The 20,572-nt window shown below is 44.6% G+C and overlaps 1 protein-coding gene across 1 annotated transcript in view; it reads left to right on the top strand.

Annotated features, from left to right (window-relative positions):
- Positions 1 to 2,803: 2,803 nt before the first annotated feature.
- The window catches only part of LOC119443124 (protein O-mannosyl-transferase TMTC4), a 45,032-nt gene continuing 27,263 nt past the window's right edge, over positions 2,804 to 20,572 (top strand). Inside the window, exons 1-7 of the mRNA XM_037708275.2 lie at positions 2,804 to 2,937; positions 4,065 to 4,453; positions 8,587 to 8,767; positions 11,603 to 11,690; positions 16,403 to 16,494; positions 18,458 to 18,547; positions 18,892 to 19,044. Of these exons, the coding sequence (XP_037564203.1) occupies positions 4,113 to 4,453; positions 8,587 to 8,767; positions 11,603 to 11,690; positions 16,403 to 16,494; positions 18,458 to 18,547; positions 18,892 to 19,044 (945 nt within the window). The 5' untranslated portion in view covers positions 2,804 to 2,937; positions 4,065 to 4,112. The remainder of the gene's footprint in view (positions 2,938 to 4,064; positions 4,454 to 8,586; positions 8,768 to 11,602; positions 11,691 to 16,402; positions 16,495 to 18,457; positions 18,548 to 18,891; positions 19,045 to 20,572) is intronic.

The raw sequence follows: 20,572 nt of genomic DNA, 5'->3' as shown, positions 1-20,572 counted from the left end.
GCTGGATGCTGCACGTAAAGCACTGGCCGTATTTCAAAAGAGAGCTGCAGAATCGCCTCGGCCGTCACTGTGTACAGAAGCGTATGTGAAGGTTTGAAGATAATATCGAAGTATTTCGAACATGTACACGTGGAACCGGGTAAATTGGAATAGCCCCGCAACATGCAGTTCAGACTTTCTTGCGTATTTCATGAATTCAGAGATAAGTGGGGAATACACATGGGGATATTTCGGATCCCCATTTGGATCTTTCGGAGATGTAACTGAAGCAGCACCTTCAGAACTGGCAGCAAGGGTGATTAACAATGCCCCTATTTTTTCCGTGAGAAAGAACTGGCGGTTTTTGCCTTTTAAGGAGCGACTGGCCATATGATGCGTGGTGCTGACGCTTCATACAGTCGAACGCCTCTACAGCGAAATGACCTGTATAATTAAGGATTGATTATGTCGCAGCCGAATTCCTATCTTACATATATGTATTGGTAACGCCTGTCAACAACGAAGGAATTTAGGCGTCCGCGACGGCTGAGCGCTGATGTGTTGCTTTGCAACGAACGTCTCGCAGCGGTGCCCCCACTACCTTCCACAGACGTCACCAAGGCTCGCTCTTCACTAGTGCTAACAGCAGCGGTAGCGACGCACTTGACGATGTCAATAGTAGTCATGCTGCACTGCTCCAGGAATCGCTCAGCTCACGCGCTGCTTGCTGTTACGCATCAGCGAGTGCGACGGCTGACGAAGCATTTGGAGGATTCTCAAGAGTGGAACGCGATATCATTCAAAGATCCCTGGCTGCTTCTCACGCTTCCCGGCGACTGCAGCTTATGTAATCGTAATTTTTACCGGGAAACGCTGGCTACGAACGCTATGCACGACGGCGAGCTTTCTGGTAGAAACGCTGCCTCTTGCGCGGGCCGATCCCGGAGGTAGTGCACAGCCGCACCAAAAGTAATACATCATTTTCAGGTTGGCTGGCGTAGGCAACTAATCAATGTACACTAACTCGCAAGTCCTCCCCGGTTGAAGCTCATTTAAAGCGTCGCTATAAATCTATCGAAATCTATCGATTACAGTGGTCGCAGATGGAAATAGGACAAAACCATAGACGTAAGATTGAAATAAGAGCTACCTAATGTAAACGGTTGGGTAATATATCGTACAGTCATCCATGTAGAATAAGCAGATATAGATATATATCAAAATTCTTGGAAATTACTTTATGTTATCAGCGGAAATATGCGTGTGACGTCGATCAAGATCGACAGTATTGCAAGCGGTATATTTAAATGTACTGTACTGGTGCCACCTGACCCGAAAGATAAATGTTATTCTTTTCAGAGCCTCTAGTTGTAATCTTTATTATATATATATATATATATATATATATATATATATATATATATATTGCCTTCAGGTAGCATATGTGGGTTTATTGACCAGTTGCCTTCACCCACAAAGATCACCTACCCGTGACGCCTGCGGCAGAAAGGTGGTTCCCCATCCGCCACCTAGGTTTGTGAATGGTGGCGCTGGATAACACTCCCAGGGTTAGCTCTAGTTGTAAAACATAAATACCCCAGAAAGTGGACGGGAAAACGGCGCCGCGGTAGCTCAGTTTTAAGAGCATCGCACGCGTAATGCGAAGACGTGGGATCGTTCACCACCTGCGATCAGTTGTTTTGTAGCGAGAGCTACATTGGCCGCATTCTCACCGTTTCGCTGTGGTAGGTGGCCGCACCGCGAGCTGAGCCGTTGCCTAGCAACCGCCGCAGTTGGCAGCGCCGCTCGCCGCGCCATCTGGCATGACGTCAGAGGAGGAGCCGGTGAAACCGCGAGCTCAGCCGTTGCCTAGCAACCGCCTGCGTTGCATCCGCGTTGCTGGCATTGCATCGCTGGAGGAGCCGCCGTTGCATCGTATATAAAGAAGGGGCGGCTCGGTGGGATTCGTCGACGGATATGAAAAGTGGGTCAGCGAGACTGAAAGAAGCCAGGCTTCGTCATCGGAACGAATCCAAGAGGAGGCAGCGAGCCGAGGAGACAGAGGAAGAACGAGCCGCACGCCTTGAGAAGCGTCGTAAGTACGAAGCGGTCAGGCGAGTGCATTCAGATGAGGATGGTTCGTCGTCTAGTTCGGCATCTCGTGCCAGGGACGCGGATCAACGACGGAGTGAAACACCAAGCTAAACAATAACATTAACCGTACCTCTCGCTGCGCACACCCAGGCATAACTAAGTTAAGCCACAGCCAATTTTTTTCATCCATTTTCAATTCTTTAATTAAATTAGTAAGTACAAGTAATTACCACTATATTGTCCTTGGTGTTATTGTTGGCTTCGTATGATATATATATATATATATATATATATATATATATATATATATATATATATATATATACTGGCAGCTGGGCCTCGCTTTTGTACATTTGATGTCTGAATATGCCCGAGTAATTACATTCTGGAACTTGAAAATCAATCATCAGTTCGTTCAGATCGATGTATACATAGTCGTGGTTCTAGTTTTAATTGAACAAATTACGAGAGCTTCCTTCTAGAGTAGTTTGCCGGATAAAGGTTTAAAGTGCTATTTTGGGGCTACGCCAGCCGTGCTGCTTTATACTTTCATAAAGACACACTTTCATTTGCTTCCGCGTCGTAGGAAGCCGTGCACTCAAAGCAAAAACACGCGAAGGCTTTCTGTCACAGAGATGGTGACGAATCAGTTGACGCGCCGCGCATTTGAAAACGAAAACGGAACTTGCTCTGGTCACGTGAGTCAAGCCGCTGGCAAGTTGTGGCTGCTCGTGCCCCTTGTAGGGCCAGTACGGCTTCCGTGATGGGCCGCCGTTAAGTAAACAGATGGTTGTGCTCGCGGCGTGACCCAGACGCTTTGAAATAATCGCCTAGGTTTGTCATCGTAGTTGTACAATGGACTCGGTATGTAGTGCCTTCTTTTTCGCAACACATTTACGTGTAAGCACATCTCGGCATTGCAATTACTTGTACCGCGAACTGCAGTTCCGTACGAGGCAGTCGCCGTGCGGAGCATGTCGCTAATTTTAATTGAGAAGACTGTCAAAGTAAATTCGACAATACAGCATCACTTTTTCATTGTTAACGTATATCTACGAATTACTTTGAAATGGTACTTGTAGGTTCCTGGATCATAGCGCTACAAAGACGTAGTTAATACAGACAGCTGCCGTCCGCCGGCCACGCAGAAATCGGGTCATCTTCTCACAATAGCACAATAGGACTGTGTTCCAGAGGTTGTTGCATGTCTCGATCGCAGATTGGGTTCTGTTTGAACGATTCACTGGCTGCTGTGATTAACCAGCACAACTCCTCGGATGAGTGTGTGCTTATAATTAATAGCCGCTCAAGCATTTTTGAACGAAAGTGGATTCTTATCCCAATCGGAATGTTCTGCACATGCATACGTATATATTGCTGCATAACCATCGCAGGCGTTTGCATGTAGTCATTACGCTACTAAGGACGGCGCCGTACTGCTCATTTTCATCTTGCACGCGGTTTCTTCATCTCATTGGTATTTGCACGCTCACTTACAAACATTTCAACCCGTACCCCTTTCCGGCTCTGCTAAGCCCCGTCATGATAAGACGCTTGTAAATCAGGGGACAGGAGTACACGTGGACTCTCGTGCTTGCTGATGTTGACGGTGATGCTTTGGGTACGAACATTGAGACCAAGAGTCAACAGTGTCTGAATTTGACTTTTCAGCAGAATGTTATGTTTTGTTATTGTCTCTGCATTTTATTGTGTATCAATGCAGCACTGCAGTACGTACTTGGAGAGCACTGAATATTTGCAAATTGTATCCCTTGGTGTTGCGCTGCTTCTACGCAGCTGAAAGGAGCATGAGATATGTAGTTGTAGTTAGTAGCAGATCCGGCCAAAAATTACAAGCAGAGCATATCAATCGCCTGGGCGGCAAGTCTACGCTGTTCTTCTTCCCCTTTTACATATCGTGCCTTTCATAACCGTTCTACATAGTAAATACATTTCACGTCATGTCACTGAATACTGCAATTCACATACAGGCCTCCAGGGTCTCATCATGACCAATGTGAACTGCTGGCAGCAAAGCCATGGCCACCATGTTCGACCACAATCGAAACTCGACGGGACTCAAGTTTCCCAAGAAAGAATGGACCAGAGAGATCGATCGCAGCTGGGACCAAGCACTACCGGTACCCAAGTGGGCCATATGCTCAGGACCCTGGCTAGTGGCAGGAGCTTCGTTGGCTTGTTTTGGCCACAGCTTAGCTGGTGACTTTGTATTTGACGACACAGAAGCAGTGGTGCATAATGTGGACGTACAGCCAGAAATTCCACTGCGTCGCATATTTCAAGATGACTTCTGGGGCACCGAGTTGCAGTCCGAGTCAAGCCATAAGTCATACAGGCCCCTTACAACGCTAACTTTCAAGTAAGTTACCCTGTATTCTAAGACAAAGAAGGTGTACCTAGAAGGCTGTCTGTATTTTGTCTTGTATTTTGTTTTCTCAGTGACTGTGTCTCATGATTGAAGTGTTGTTCATTTTACATGCGTTAGCATGCTTTACTTTGCTGGACCTTTCGTTCTCAAAGGAATTAAACAAGTAATTCACGGTGCAAAATACAAAAATAAGGGCAGAAAGAAAGATAGGACAAAGTGCAGACTACCAACTTTTATTGCAAGAAGCATCAGGAAGCTTATATAAAGGCATACATATCACATGCACCACCTGGAAGCGTGAAAAACTGAACAATCATTCTGCCACCACTGGAGCATGAAATGTGCACACTTTTCTTTCACTTGCAAAAAAAGTATATGACAGGGGAAAACTCATGACACGAGCATTACAAAAAAAAAAAAAAAAGAGTAAGCCTGACAAAAACTAACGAAAACAGCCAACAATATCGGGTGGCTAAAAAGCCCTGGTACCTTGCATTTTCATTGTCAAAACGATAAGCGAGATATGGACGTGCAATTTAAGCAACAATTTATTTAACCCCTTAACTGGGATGGCAAGTTTATAAGAAATTTTTTAGAAGTGCGGAATGTTTTTAGACCTTCATATTTTACACCAATTGTCTTTCTAAAATATATGATACTAGGAATGCCTATTGCATTTTTACTGCTATTGTTGAACAAAAATAGCAAACATCATCGTGTATTATTTATTTGTCAAAATTACAAAAAACTACTCATATACACATGTGCAAAAATTGTGGAAAGTTCACGATGAGTCAACTTGTCATCAGCACTAGAGGACGCTCGTTGTGATGATGAGTTAACTTGGTCATCGGCAGTTAAGGGGTTAAGCACTGAGAGCAACAAGACAACGGTCAGAGTTTGAAAAGCCCTCCTTTTGCTGTGGTGCAAGCCTTCAGACCACTTTGGGTATGCATCCACGGTGGAACGGAGGTCTCGGTCGTCGATTTCGTCCAACGCCTTCAAAAGGGCACGCTGCAGGCTATTAAAATTCTTCAGGGTTTAGTGCAGGCCTTGCTCTCAAGCACAGACAACACATGAAAGTTCAATAGATTTAATCATGCAAACTAGAAGGCTGCTCTTGCAAACTGATGAAGTTAGCAGACTGTGTGTTGCACCCTTGCTGAGCCACTTTAGCACTGTAGGCAGGCACAGAATCTTGCTGCAACCTCTACAGTCAACTTTTGAAGTGACTTTGTCTCTAGGGCAATACCATCTAGTCCTCCAGAATGTCGTTCAGGTAGTTTTGAACGTTCACTTTCACTCCCTGGTAGGTGAAAATTAAGGGTGTCTTGCAGTCAACGTCACTTTGGTGAGTACCATGGCCGAGGCCAGATGTTCTTCCTGATCAGCATAGCAACCACATTCATTCGCTTCCTTGGCCAACGGAACCACATTTCTGTCATTTTAGTGGTTGGAAATTGTTCATTGGTGAATGTTTCTCGTCAGTGAACAGCACTGCACCATGACATTCCTGATAGAAATGCTTGGGAAGCTTGCAGTATTTTTGAGGGTGGTTTGAATTGATAAGGTCATCCAAAACATGCATCTTCTGGATTGTGATCACACACAAGCCCAGACAGCATTTTGGGATGTTTCTAATCTAATAGTGGGACTCATGCTAAGCTTCTTTGCCAATTTTCTCAAGCTTTTTTTCATTTTCTGCTTGGTTCCCTGTCTGAGAATTCTGAAGAATGACATTAAAGGGGTGTAGTGGGCCGAGCCAAGACAACCCAGAAGCCAGCAGCAATCCAAGGCAAGACTAAACGAGAGAAAAAGACAGTGTCGTTTTGTAAATCATGGCGGTATCCACGGCCTCCCTTTATCTGTAGTGTTGAACACAAAGTTAAACACAACTCGTGACGAGGTATGAGGACGATGCGCTACATTTGCAAGAAGAATCACTTTCAGCTGTGGTAAAGCCCTGCAACTACTGAGCAAGCTTTGATGCGATGAAAGGATTTTCAGTGTCCACTTTTCAAGCAGTGAGGGAGAGAAGATGGTGTTTGCTCCATCCTTGTCATTTTCCCCACCTTTTGAACGTAATGCAGCCTCAGTGGCCATTGGTGACCAATGACCACAGCGGATAGACAGGCACCTGTTCACTTACTTGCTCCTGCATTGCATAGGGTACAGAGCGGGCTTTACAGAGCTTTGGTTGAGCGTCAGCGTGCAAGTACAAATGCACTGGTTGTTCCTTAATTAATCCAAACCCTGGTGAGCAAATCTATAAACTCATTCAACAGCTGCGTTACTCGAGATTCAGTAACAGGATGTAGCTTACCGATTGCTGATTCGAAGTTGAGTACGTGCTTGCCTTCATGTTCGAAAGCCTTGATAACGTCATGCCGCAGAAATTGGGTCCCGACCAACCAAGTGTAATCAAAGTGGCCTACATGGACTTTCCAGAGTAGGTAACCGTTCTGGAACTTTCAGCTGGCCCTTGACCAGAAGCTTGCTGAGAGTCTACTTCTGTTATGTGGCATGGTTCAGCGCATGTTTGGTGCTTAGCCAAGGAGATTGAACAATCTTCGAAATCTAGAAATTATTTGTGGGGCTTAATGTGCATGGTTTTGACTTCTTGTCTAGCTAAAGCCAGTGCACGACTATGTGTAAGAAAGATCGACGTGTGGTTCAGCATCCTTGTTCATCGTTCAGAAGCATCAATTTCCTCACCTGCTTCTTAAAAAGCAACAAACTGTGCAAAATGTCAAATGCTGGCTTCTTTCTTTGACAGACTGGAAATTTGAAGTTGTAATTTAGGAAAACAATGTAAATTAGTGCTGTCTTCGACATTGTAGATCACCTGAAGCAATACGAAAATTAACTGACTCTGCTGCAGTCAAAGTAATGAATGTGGAAGCTAAGTAGACCTTATGTTGATGCAGGGATTCTCACTAATTACCTCTATTTTCAAGCGAAACTTGCTTTAACTTGCAGATTTCGGTGGCGTCCATGTACGCGCAAAATTATCATCATCAGCATTGACTCGAGCGTAGTCGGCTTCTTCTGCAGCTGGCTCGTTAGCACCCCTCGGTTTGCACTCGTGCTCGGCACGTGCTCGTGCCACTGCTCCCTTGTTTGTCGTCGTCTGCTTCCACAGCTGGCTGCATTGCCGCTAATCATTCCAGCGTAGAATTTCACTTCTCTTCTGTTGTCGTAATGAGGAGGCCGCGTTTACAGGGCTATGAACCATTTATTATCTTACGTAACGGACAGATTTAATTTTGAAGCAATTTCATGGAAATCCATCCAGAATGAACTCGCTCGGGAAAGGGCTTGTCGTCGACGTGCCGATTCTAGCATGAGGGCTTCCGAAGCCCAGGCGGAACGTCAGAGCGAATAGCCATGGACCCTGAGTTGAGGGAACACGATGTTGAGGCCAAACGTCAGCGCATAGCCGCCGACCCCGAGTTGCGGGAGTGAGATGTTAAGGCCAAACGTCAGCGTCGTGTTGCCGTCCAGGAGCCTGACAATGATGGTGCACGCCTCGGAATGCTAGCGCTAACTTTCCTGGTGCGATGGTCATGTTTCAATACGATTTTCTCAACCAGAACTTCGGAGGCAGCTACAGTGCGTGTGACCAGTTGTGGTTTGAGCACAACGTGGTACTCGTCAGTGCAATTCATTCAGAGGAACACCGAAAACACACACGACAAGCTTCGCTTACCCCCATTTCCTCGACAGGGGGGGGCTACTGATTTCTTTTAATATGTACATGAAAATTTCTGCCATCTGTGAAATTTATTAATAAATTTTTGCTTCCTCTTGATGAAATTTGCGCTTGCGCCATGTGGACAAGTCGATAATACTGCGCTGCATACTGCCATGGTGCACACGCATAAAATGGACTGCAGTGAACCAGGTTGTGACCCATTATAAACATTTAGGTCTCCGAACTGGAACCTTAGTGAATTAAAACCAGAACCGAAACCGTTACTCTTTTTTTTTTGGTTCAACACCCTAGTTTACATGTTTTTATGCAGTGGAATTGGCTGTTCCTAGCTAACTGACATTGCCACCTTACTGCAGCTGTAGTGCCAGCTGCAGTCTCTTTGTAACTTCTCCATAATTTTCTGTTCCAGGCTCAACTGCATGTTGGCTGGAGGCCTTGTAGCCAGCCACTTTCATGCTGTCAACGTGGTCCTCCATGCACTCGTGTCACTCCTCTCGCTGCGTCTCTTCAGGGTACTTCTTCAGGGGGCACCGCGTGCCTCCCTCCTCTGTGCCCTACTGTTTGCTGTGCATCCAGTTCATACAGAAAGTGTATGTATAGGAGCATCTTTTACACAACGTTTCGGAGAATAGGAAAGCTGCATTTATGCTGTGTTGTATCTGTGTGTTGTTTATGTACAGCTGCTAAACTGAAAAAATGTGTGTTGCTGCACTTAGCTGCTTCCATTTTATTGTGTGAAAAAATCTTTTTCTGAAAAGTTCTCGTGGTTGTACTTGTTCAAATTGGTTGGTAAAAATTTTAACCGGAACAAACACTTGCAGAAATTTTCAGAACAGGAAAGCCACAGGGAGCTGTGTTCTTGTGCAACAAAAGTGCAAAGCCAGTAATCACAACATGCCATTTGTACCCGTGTTTGTGACCCACTGCAATGCAACATTCAATGCTGGGCATTTATTATGCTATTCATTGTCATCTGTACATGATCATCATCACGTGGGGCTCACATTGGGTTATTCTTCATCATCGCTTGTGGGGCTCTCTCTTCTGTGTGAGCTGTGCTTTGGGCGTGGTCGTAACCCCCCCCCCCCCCCCAGGGTGTTGTAACCCCCACCCTCCCCCCACGCGTCCAGCCCCACCAGTCCATGTGTACCTTCAGTGCTCTGTTCACATTGTCATTACAATTCAGGAGGTGGCTTGAGGTCGAATTTTCCAGATTAACAAAAACACTTTTATTGCGATAGCAATTATATGGACACTCAAAAGCAGATTTCTGCCGTCGGCGTCGCCGTCGCCGTGAGGTTCCGTATGACGTCATTTGGAGAAGAAATCGTCGCCGCGCGCCGAACGCTGTATGTGCGAGTGAAAGGGCGCGAGGGGCGCGTCTTTCACGGGGAGTGAACGCACGGCGGAGAACAAACGCGCGTTCTGCGCCGTGCTCGCTTAAGGGCTGCAGAAGTAGGCGTCTCTGTTCTCCTTCACAATCACCATGTATGTAGAGCAAATGCGCCTTCTTCCAACGAGCGAGATGCCGTGGGGGAGGGGGAGGGAAGGGAGGCGACGTTTAGCTGCGGCACGCAGTGCCTATTTATATCAGAGGCTCCGGCAACAGTCACCAACGCCGCACGCATTTTGAGCGAACGCGGGCAAAACGCCGACGGCGTCGACAGCAGTTCTGCGTGTTGCCTGTGCTGCTGCATGTCCAAGTTTATACAGCTGATAAAGCTAATATCATTACTCCGTATAGCTCTCTACAAATTTGCTATCGCAATTGATGCTTCGCCTTTCAGGTGAAACTGCGACAACTTTTTATAACTGTCTTCACTCATTCATTCACTCCTAAATTACTTTGAGTAAAACGCTGAAGAAATAAACATTGTCATCATCCTTGGTGTCATTAATATTATAATTATTAGGCATTTTATTTGCTTTTGGATTCCTCTGGCTAAAGCAAGGAAATTGCATATTATACGAAGTGCTTGCTTCCCACCACTACCACAATAATTCATTCCCACCACCACCACAATAATTCAACCCCCCCCCTGGCAAAATCCTGGGTGCGCTACTGCATCTGGGGGTCTTTAACGAGCACCCAATGCATGTTACACAGGCGTTCTTACATTTCCCTCCATCCTAATGGGGCCGCCGTGGCCAGGATTCAATCCTGTGTCCTCAGGCTTAGCAGCGCACCACCAAAGCCACTGCACCACCGTCGCAAGTGGAACCAAATGTTAGTGACATGGTTAAATCTCTGTATTGCTGATGTTGCATCAAGTGGCTGAGATTGACGTTAGCAAGCAAGTTCTCTAATGATCAGTTTTGGCATTCACCTCGATGCAATCTGGCATTCTTTTCAATGCTTAACTATGGTTGTGGTTGTTTGTGGCATGAATGCCTAACAGTGAAGTGCACTTCTTGACACCACTAAGCTTATGTCTCTGGTCTTGTCAGTGCACTTGCTCTTGATGATCGCTCTTTATGAAGATTACGTATAGGGTAAGAGTACCTACATATATATTGTGATGGAGGGAACAAGCAAGACAGGAAATGTATTTACAGTATGTACAATATGGGGAACAAAAGAAATTACTGAAAGCGGTCATTTGAGAATAAGGCCCCACTTTTAATGGTGTTAGCAAGGTAATTTCTGATGCATATGCAACTTCTTTGACTTTCATTTGACCTTTCATTTCATTCTGCTTGGTGTGTAGAAAAGCCATGGCTCACAATGGATAACTGCATAAAAATCCTGCTACACACCAGACTTACTCATTAACGAATTTCTATTGCATGGGTCCAGTTTCAGCCTTACACATTGTCATAAGGCAGGTCTGGGAAATGTACTCTCATGTTTGCTGTGTTTTAAAAAAGAATATCTAAATTTTTGATCTGCATACACCTTGAGGATTGTCGCATCAGCCTAGCCTGATAAAGTATCCTTTTGAAACTCTTTTCATTAATTTTGTGGTAAAAGTGTTGATTACCAGAAGAGAAAATGAAGGCCGAATTTCTTTTTTTTTTAATTTCACGTCAATAACCTAGTGTTGTTACGCCAGTGTGACATCATAATTTCGAAGTATATGGCCATTGTAGGCATAGTAAAAGTACTTGTGGGCATAGTAAAAAGTATTTGAATCTTGTCAAGTTCAGTCTTTGGCTCCTTTAAATTAAAATACAGCCAATCTTTATCGATAGAAAATCAACTAGGCCCGCCCAGGTGCCATGAAAATTAATTATATGTCACAGGCCCTTGAAAGCGTTGTTGCCACCCATTTTATGTTTTGAACCTTTTCTGTCTTACTAATAAGCCTCGTCTCACGGTAAGTGTGTTATTTTCAGCATTGTAAAAGGAAGGGTAATTTACTAATGCATTTATTTCTCTCTTTTAGTGTCACTTTAAGCACCGTGTTTATGCATCTGCCTTGCAGGTGGCAGCTGTGGTGGGCAGGGCAGACCTGCTGTGTGCTGTGTTCTTCATCCTCTCCTTCCTGTCTTTCATTCGCTCCTGCTCGTCAGGTGTGTGCGTCTTCTTGAACACATGATGATGGCACTGAAACGCAATGATTCATTCATTGATTCATGGGGTTTAATGCCCCAAACCATAACATGGCCCATGAAAGAGGAGAGCTCTGGATTATTTTTTGCCCACTGGGTTCTCTGCACCCAGAGCGCAATACGCATGTGCGTTTTTGCATTCTGTCTAAACGGATTGCTGCCCCCAAGACTGGTACCGTATTTGCACGTAAATAACGCGACCATGAATATAACACAAGGGAGGACTATTTTTCTCTCAGGAAAAAAAAAAAAAAAAAAAAATATATATATATATATATATATATTTCAATTATAATGCGAAATCATGACGCAGAAAAACAGAAAACAATGCATAAAAGCGTATTGCCACAGGGCGTTACTTATTGTTACTGCTCACTGCCATCGCAAAATAAAGTGAGATGATGAGTGCTGATATCTTTACTACTGTTGGTGAGAATGGCGTTGTCCTCTGCGACATCCACCAAGGTTATAGGACAAGCAGCACTTAAAAAAAAAAAAATGTCCGATAATTCGATACTCTCTAATACGAAATTCGAGTGCAGCTATATGTGTGATTTCATTTCACAATATATTAAGGCGAAGAATTTGAGACGAAAATCATTGCACTGACTGGCAGTGAGCCAGTGCTGTCAGTGCCTTCACAGAGGGTGGGGCAGTATGGGAATGCTGGCATGATGAGCGGTATCGGAGCCAGCTGTGGAAGAAGACGACAACAAACATACTAGCAGTGAAACGACCGCATTCGCATGGTTACGGTGAGACACGCCGATGCTCAACCCAGGAACTGGTGACTAAGAGCTGCGCTCTAAAATGCCCGCAACACAATCAAACACGGCAGAGCCTTTCACAAGTCACGGTGATGTACCCCGTAACTTCGAAGACCTCTCGCTTGACGTGCCTGCACAACCGCGTTGGTTGTCTTGCTTAAATTTGCAATTTAAAAGCCATAACCACAGTGATGTTGTACTAACAGCGCTCTGAATCTGGAGAAGAAAAATTCAGAGCCCTTCCACTACTGTGAAGATGGAAGCCAGCGAAGCTGTGACTATGGTGGGTCTGGTGTACTGAATATTAACCCCTCGATGAGAATGGGCTTATAGTCGTTGGGCATCACTCAGCCGAACATGTCTATCATGAACATTTCGATGTCTTTCGTAGGTGTTGCAGGGGGAACGTACACAGTCGCAGTCACCGTACTGTCAAACCGTTTTATTAAAGATGGCTACGTCAATCGTGGCGCGCACGCAAGCACTAATGCGCTCACGTGGTTGCCAGGGTGATCTACGTCACGTAATAAAGAAGCAAAGGTAAGATCCAGCAAAACACGCAGTACAGTGTAGACCGCTTGTAACATAAGTCGCCGGAGTCGCGAATATCCGCACTATAAGTGGTACCGCACTATAACCAAAACAACGATTTTATTGCGATAATGGACACTGCAGGCACATTTCTGCCATCGCTGTCACCGTGCTCTAGGTTCCGTATTCACTTACTAAATAAATTAACAAGCACGGTGTCACACGCACACAAGAAAACATAAACACATCTCGCTCATTGACCAAGGAAACGAACTGTCAAAATGCTCGAGTGACGAAGCGTGGCGAGCGAATTGACCTTCGTGTTATCATGCCTCTCGCTTCAACGCGACCTATTGACCCTTTTCGCGGAGCAGTTTGCTCTAGAGGAACGAGATGGCGCTTTCGGCGGCGCGCCATATGTTGCCTCAGCGAATGCGCACGAATATGAAACCATTACTGCTTCTGCCCTGTTACTGTGCGATCAGCTGTCGGAAATGCAAACTGGGTGTTCGCTAATGCACTGTGCCCAATTCATGCTGCAAAATGTGTAACGAAAAAGGGGAGACGTGCGCGGCAGTTCGCTGTAAAAATAGTGATTTACATATAAGGAATGGAATCAACCTGTGTCGCCACTGCTGCTTAAAGACTGCCTGTGTTGCCGGCCCTTCGCGATGCACGGCTTTGCTCAAGGATCAAAAAGTTCATCCGCCAGTGCTGTATAGCTAACCTCCGAAGAAAGGACTTCAACTCCGGAACGTTGGCACTTAAGACGGAGAACCGCTCGTTACAAAAGGAAGTATATAGCCCCACTTACTGGCATAGTAAGCTTCTCGCACGTTATCTACACACATCCATGCCTACTCGCACGCCAACTTACGCCCACCCTATCGTAAACGTATCAATAATAAGTGAATGGGCGCACACTTGAACCAATGTGCCGAAGCATGAGTGACGGCGACTACATCGACAAGACACGACTGTTGGAAGCTGAACGTTTCCTGACGGTCCACAGAGTAAGCGAGGGACTAGCGATAATGCGTCATTGCTACAAGCTACCGCAAAGTACAGAACATTTACATTCCAAGCTTTGTGCACAGCAAGAACAAATCTATCGCAGCAGAGCACAACCACGAGCGATTAGGCTGAAAATAAACAATCAGCTAGTGGCCGCACCGAGGAACTTTACTGAGTCAGAAACAAGACAAGCCGCTGCTTCAAAATGTTTGCCAAATAAAGAACAAAGAGCACATTGAATCCGATTTAATTCTTAAGCGGAAAGTTTGGATAGTTCGGAACACATTTCTAGCCCTGCTTTTAGTACAAGCACCGTATACGCTGCTTGCGCCGTTTGGACAAGGCGTAATGAGCTCAGAAAGCACTTATATGTCCTCTAAAGCTGTGGTCAAAGCTTCGTGTCGTGCACAAAGCCACCGTCTACGATATTCATCGAAACGGAGGCTTGCTGCGCAGCACCGGCATGACACGCTTGCATTGTAAACGCGGAGGCAACGGAGGCAGCTGAGGCAAGTAATGGACGCGTCACCACGTCCCGCAACTGCACTATAAGCGATATGTGTATACATAGAGTGCTATGGAAAAATTAACGGGAGTCTGAAAAGACCGTATTATATGCAGTCCTGCACTATAAGTGGTTACGTTATAAGTGGTCTATACTGTATAATGCACACTTTTTACTATCCTAAGTTTGAAAACGCTGCCAGCCCTGCATTTTCATACGGCTCCATGAGGTGGGGTGACGTGTCTGAAATTGTTGTACACTACACTTCCGGTTTTCTTCGGATGCAATCTCCTGGAATGCAGCCTATAACAGCTTCGCTGTAAAAGACTACGCTAAATGCACAGCTTTCACCTCGCCGCTCTTGCGCGAAGCATAGCGTTACTCGGAGAGCATGCCACGCAGGCAAAAATATTTAAAGAATAAAGAATGAATTATATTTATGTCACGAACCCCAATTTAATGTGAGGTGTGTTGTGAGGCCAAAAATTTATAAAAAATATCTTGTGTTATATTCATGCAAACACGGTAAATCTCAAACCATTGAGCCATGGCGGTGGGTGCAAAGAAACCATTCTGCCTCCATACAATCTTCTTTTATGTTCGAAGATTTCGTTGAAATCACTTATTGTTCTTTTTCTATTCATGCACTCAAGGGCCCATTTAGGCACTTTGTAATGTGAAAGGGGATAAGGAACGTGCCAATTGAAAAACATAAGTAAAACCTAGCAACAGAAATACCTTTCAGCAAAAATACATATGCCATAAATGCACTGAGCTGAGAGAAAAATTTCACCTTTAGAAGTTTCAACTTCTAAATTGCCTTTGGTGGAAGTGATATAATGATATAGAATTGCCAAGAAAAGTGGTGAATGGTGATGTAGGTTAGTGCATGCAAAACAAGGCTGTACTTTAAAAAGGTGATCTAAATGCTGAAAAACATGGTGTCCTTAATGTTGACGTAAGATTTGCTTAACTGGAATTTACAGGATGTGAAAATGTGACAACAGCACTAGTCGATCAAAAAAAGCCATTCCCTGGTTTCAGTGATGCTGTAGTTGTGTGCGTACATACTTTTTAAATCTTGTTACTTTATTTTGTATTTCTTCTAGTTGTGTGATTAGGTACATCTGATGCAGGCTCCAATTAATGGTGGCATATTATGTCGTAGAGTGGACAAGTGTGGTGTATTCTAACAATGCAATTTGTGGTTTTCTAGTGTCACTGTTCTCAGCGAAGTTATAAAAGTTATAAAGAAACATTGAAAATGATAGTGGGTTTGATACGGTAGGGAGCAGGACAGAGATCAGTGGACTGCTTAGGAAAGGCTTTTTCTTTTAGAGCACAGCTCTTAGGTGGTTGTTCCTGCGGTGAGCGGTGGCTTAACCGAGCGAACGAGTACAGCGAAAGATGAAAGCGAACGTGGAGCGCAGTGGGGGATGAAAGTGTGAGGCGGAAAGCGGAGGAGGCTATGGCGAAAGCATGAGAAGAAAATGAAAGTGTGGCGATGATGGCTACAAGATGGCGCCAGAGTGGCGCGTGTCGTCTCGTAGGTCTGGCGGCGGCGGCGGCTGCTGTGAATCGTGCCCACGCATCACCCACGCGCTGGTTGTCGCGTTCTCCAGATTAGCAAGGCAGTCACGGCAGACTTTGGTTCATTTGCAATGTGCTGCACGAGACAGATTGTCCATGCCAGCTAATATATCGTGAAATGAAAACATGTATAAAGCTGCACTCTAACTTCGCATTAGGGAGTATCGTAATCGTTCGTGAATTTTTTGTTAGTTGGGAAAATTGGGTGGTCGTGACTCTGATAGTAGAAGTGGAAACAATACTCTTGTTTTTCATTGTTTCCTCAGAGAATGCCTGGTCATCGTGTGTCTGGCTCATGACATCTGCATCTTTGAGCGTTGTGTCCATGCTTTGCAAGGAACCTGGCATTACAGTCATAGTAAGCATACATTTGTTCTATGTCCTATTTGTGACCTTGTTGGCTGCTTCTGTATTCTTGTAGGGTAATCTTTGTGCTAGAGTTATGTTTGAGCACACTAGAAACAAGCAAACATGATGGTTTGAAATTACCAGTGTTCTGGTATGAACATATAGCGAGCTGGTGGGAATGCATGGCAGAAGACTGCACAGAGAAAACAATGAAGCAAATAGAAAAGTAGACAACACATCGCTCATATCATCTTGTCTACTTTCTGCTTCTTGTTGTGTTTCTTTCTTCCTTTCTTTCTTTCTTCTTTTTTTTTTCTCCAGTATCTTTAGTCATGTGTCCTGGCACCCGCCGTGGTTGCTTAGTGGCTATGGTGTCGGGCTGCTAAGCACGAGGTCGCGGGATTGAATCCCGGCCATGGTGGCCACATTTCGATAGAGGCGAAATGCGAAAACACCGGTGTACTTAGATTTAGGTGCACGTTTAAGAACCCCAGGTGGTCCAAATTATTTAGGAGTCCCCCACTACGGCGTGCCTCATAATCAGATCGTGGTTTTGGCACGTAAAACACAATAATTTAATTTTCTTAATGTGTCCTGCTATAAATGCTGTGAAGCTTGAAGTAGGTGTGGGACATAGAGTTTATGGCAAGTTATTGGCTTGGACTGGAACAGCGGAATGTCAGTTGCTAGCACCATTATGACAGCCCTAAAATTCAGTACTAAGACTCGGCGCTAAGACTCGCAATGTGTAGTTGCGAACAATATATAGGGACCAATAGGGACAAGTTTGAATCTTCTCCTGCTAAAGGTGTTTATTATCACCAGTGGGCGACATGCAACAACCACACAGTTTACAACAGCAGCCGAGCAGTGACACTGGGGAATAGTCTTCGTGAATCAAGTGAGTTGCACTTGTCGCAAGCCAAAAGACAGGCTGCAGCAGAAGAATGGCACTCCTCCCATACTGGGGAGAGGAGTGTATGCTGTCTTTGAAACAATGAAGAAAGAGGGAAGGTTGCAACACAGTGAGCCCGGAAAGGCAGTGAGAGCGCTACATTTGCCGTGATGTCCTCATAGCCCTTTGCACTGTGTGTGTCTATCAATTGACCACCACGCGGAGCAGCTCCTGGGAAATGTTTGACTGATTTACTTGTTGATAGAGTTTAACATACTGAAGCAACATGGGGGCTATGAGAGATGCCATAGTGCAGAGCTTGACAAATTTTGACCACCTGAAGTTCCTTCATGTGCACACAGTGCTTGGCATATGACTTTTTTTATTCCACCCCATTGGAATGTGGCTGGAGTAGCCAGGAATTGAACCAGTGACTCAGCCACAGAACACCATAGCCACTGTGCTGGGTCCTGTGAGACGGGTGCTTTTTAAGAACACAGAGACGGAATAACCTTTAGCTGTTTGTTTATTGTTTGTTGAAGATAGCTCTAGCATTCTAGCTCGTGCAGTACAAGCTTTATGTGAAAAGTGAGTGGTGGGTTTACATTAATGGAAAACTGATAGACAGCAAATGGTTTGAAATTAAACTGATGAAAATGCAACCCTTAACTCATACACAAGTTGTCATGTAGGCAGCAATGTCCACGAGGATAAAGACTACACAACAGAATTAAAAGTATATAGCGCTTTGGAAAGGCTGTGGATGTTCTCATAAAACATGTGTGCACATGCACACACATACTCATGCATGCATGCTCACAGACATGCACACACACACTCTCTCTCTTGTCTGCTAGATGCAGCAGCATTTAACTTGAGTCCATTGCTATTTCGTAAATTTTTATGGCCTCTAATATTTCTTTTCACTTGCTCTTATGTTAGCGAAAAATTTGTATTTGCTTAGTGAACTTCAGCCAACCAAATAAGCCAAAAAGCCCTTCTTCGCTAACATGCCGCATCAGCTGTGAGATTGGTACCAAGTTAAAAGAGCATGGCTGTCTTTTTCTTCTTTTTGCAGGGGTTGTGCTTAATATACGACACAGTTATCATCTGTAACATTGATCTTCACTACATCATCACCCAAAGAAGTGGCATGGTTCAACTTAAGGTACGAATCGCGGTTCTGATCTTATGGCAGGTGCTACAGCTCACCTGCTTGATTTGTGATTTTTGCACATTCAAACAGGCAACACCAATACAGTTCAAAGTCACTCTATTTTCATTAGATAAGCCACTCAGTGCTGATGCTTCAATTGCATGGTTTAAGCTGTTGGGTGTTTCTTGACTAATAAGGACAATTTCGTGTCAGGTTCAGTACTTGTTGTTTCCTGTTCGCCATGTTGAAGACAAAAAAAAATCTTAATTTCAAGTGTAATTGCAGAAATATGAGACAAGGAATGGCCACTGAACGCAGAAGGTCAAGACGAACTGCTTTCCTTTTTTTCCCATTAGAAGCAACTTTTCCCAGCAGCTCTGCGGCAAGGCACCCTCGCTACGGTGGCTTGTGCAGCACTGGCTATACGCTGGAAGGTCATGGGTTCGTCTTCACCGGTGTTCCAAAGGATTGACAACCCGGCATCCTTTGAGGAGAACTTCTTTGTGAGGGTACGTGAAAGGCTGCTTCTGTGCAACTGATTTTTTGCCGTGGTTCTTTATAGAGGCTCTTGTTAAGATGTACTCTGTTAAGCCTAAATGCGTGATAAGCTGTTCAGCTTGGTGGCAAAACTTTTTTTTTTCGCCTTGGTGGTTCTGTCTAAAAGACATATCTGCTGCTAAAAAGATGGCTACCAAAGCAAGAAAAAAAAATGAATTGTGGTACCACTCACATTTTCGTTCTTGTTTCTTGCTTTTGTGTTCGTGTGTGTATTGTAAATAATGTTCAGCTTAATAGCCTCTTCTTAAACAGCAAAATTTTAAATAATGTGACACAGGACAAAGAGGAGAGGCACAGGACAGCACTCTGTCCTGTGCCTCTTTGCTGTGTCCTGTGTCATGCTGTACAAAATTCTGCTGTTTAACAAGATGTACCAACCAGCCCAAATGAACCCGCTGATAGCCTCGTGTTTTGTTTTACATACATGCTGGGCAGTGCACTTCTATCAAGACAAACTGATTTCTGAAGTCCCCTCACCTTTTTATTTAAAAAAGGAGCCTGGTTTATCAGGTTTCATGCAACATTCATACTCAACAGTTCTTAATCAGGTTTGTTCTTGTCAGAGAATGTTGTAACCTGGGCATACCGTGTGCACTAAATATTAGAGCGCAGCTCTGAGGCGCCCATTCCTGCGGCGAGCGGCGGCGTAACCGAGCGAACGAGCACAGCGAAAGATGAAAGCGAACGCGGAGCACAATGGGGGATGAAAGACGCGAGGAGAGGAGGGTGCAGTGGAACCTTGAGGCTGAAAGCGGAGGAGGGTATGGTAGAATTGTGAGAAAAAAAACCGTAGTGCAGCAGCGATAGCTACGAGATAACATCAGAGTAGCGCGCATCGTCTGGTAAGTCTGTCGGCGGCAGCTGCTATGAATCGCACTCACGCATCACCCATGCTTGTTTCTTTTGCCATTGTTTTCTTCTAAGGCTTTTGAATGTAGAATATGTAGAAGACTTTTGTTGATAAAGGCTTTGGCAATTTGAGAGAATGGAAGGCGTGAAACATCAAAGTGGGCTGTGCACAATAGCTTCACAGGCCCTTGTGGGATCATGCTTCTCAACAGCACTAAATAACAGGGTGCTTTGTTTAGAGGTGTGCATGTAGGTATTGTGAGCTTTATGATGCTTTCAGCATTCTTGAAGGATGCTCAAGATTCTTTCATAATTTTACAAGATGACAGAGTGCTTGTGTAAGAGTAGATCACATATAATCTCACATAATCGCATATAATGAAGCTTGTATGGTGACCTGGGTTTTTATTTTAGGAACTCCCAAAGAAGCTTTCTCCCTTGTTCTTAAATTTTGCAACAGTATTACAAGCTTTCATTTCTGTCTTTTAATCAAATACATGGCATGATTGTTTGCCTGGCTTCGCCGCTCCTTTGCTTTACTATACGCAGCAAGACCACGTCATTTCTCTGTAGCAGGTCATTTATCCAATAGCAAGGTGCAGATTACAATGGTGGCTTTTACTTTTTTCT

This window comes from Dermacentor silvarum, chromosome 2 (genome assembly GCF_013339745.2).
Source record: "Dermacentor silvarum isolate Dsil-2018 chromosome 2, BIME_Dsil_1.4, whole genome shotgun sequence".
Classification (NCBI taxonomy): domain Eukaryota; kingdom Metazoa; phylum Arthropoda; class Arachnida; order Ixodida; family Ixodidae; genus Dermacentor; species Dermacentor silvarum.
The sequence above is the reverse complement of the archived record's forward strand: the minus strand, read 5'-3'. Positions and strand labels throughout refer to the sequence as shown.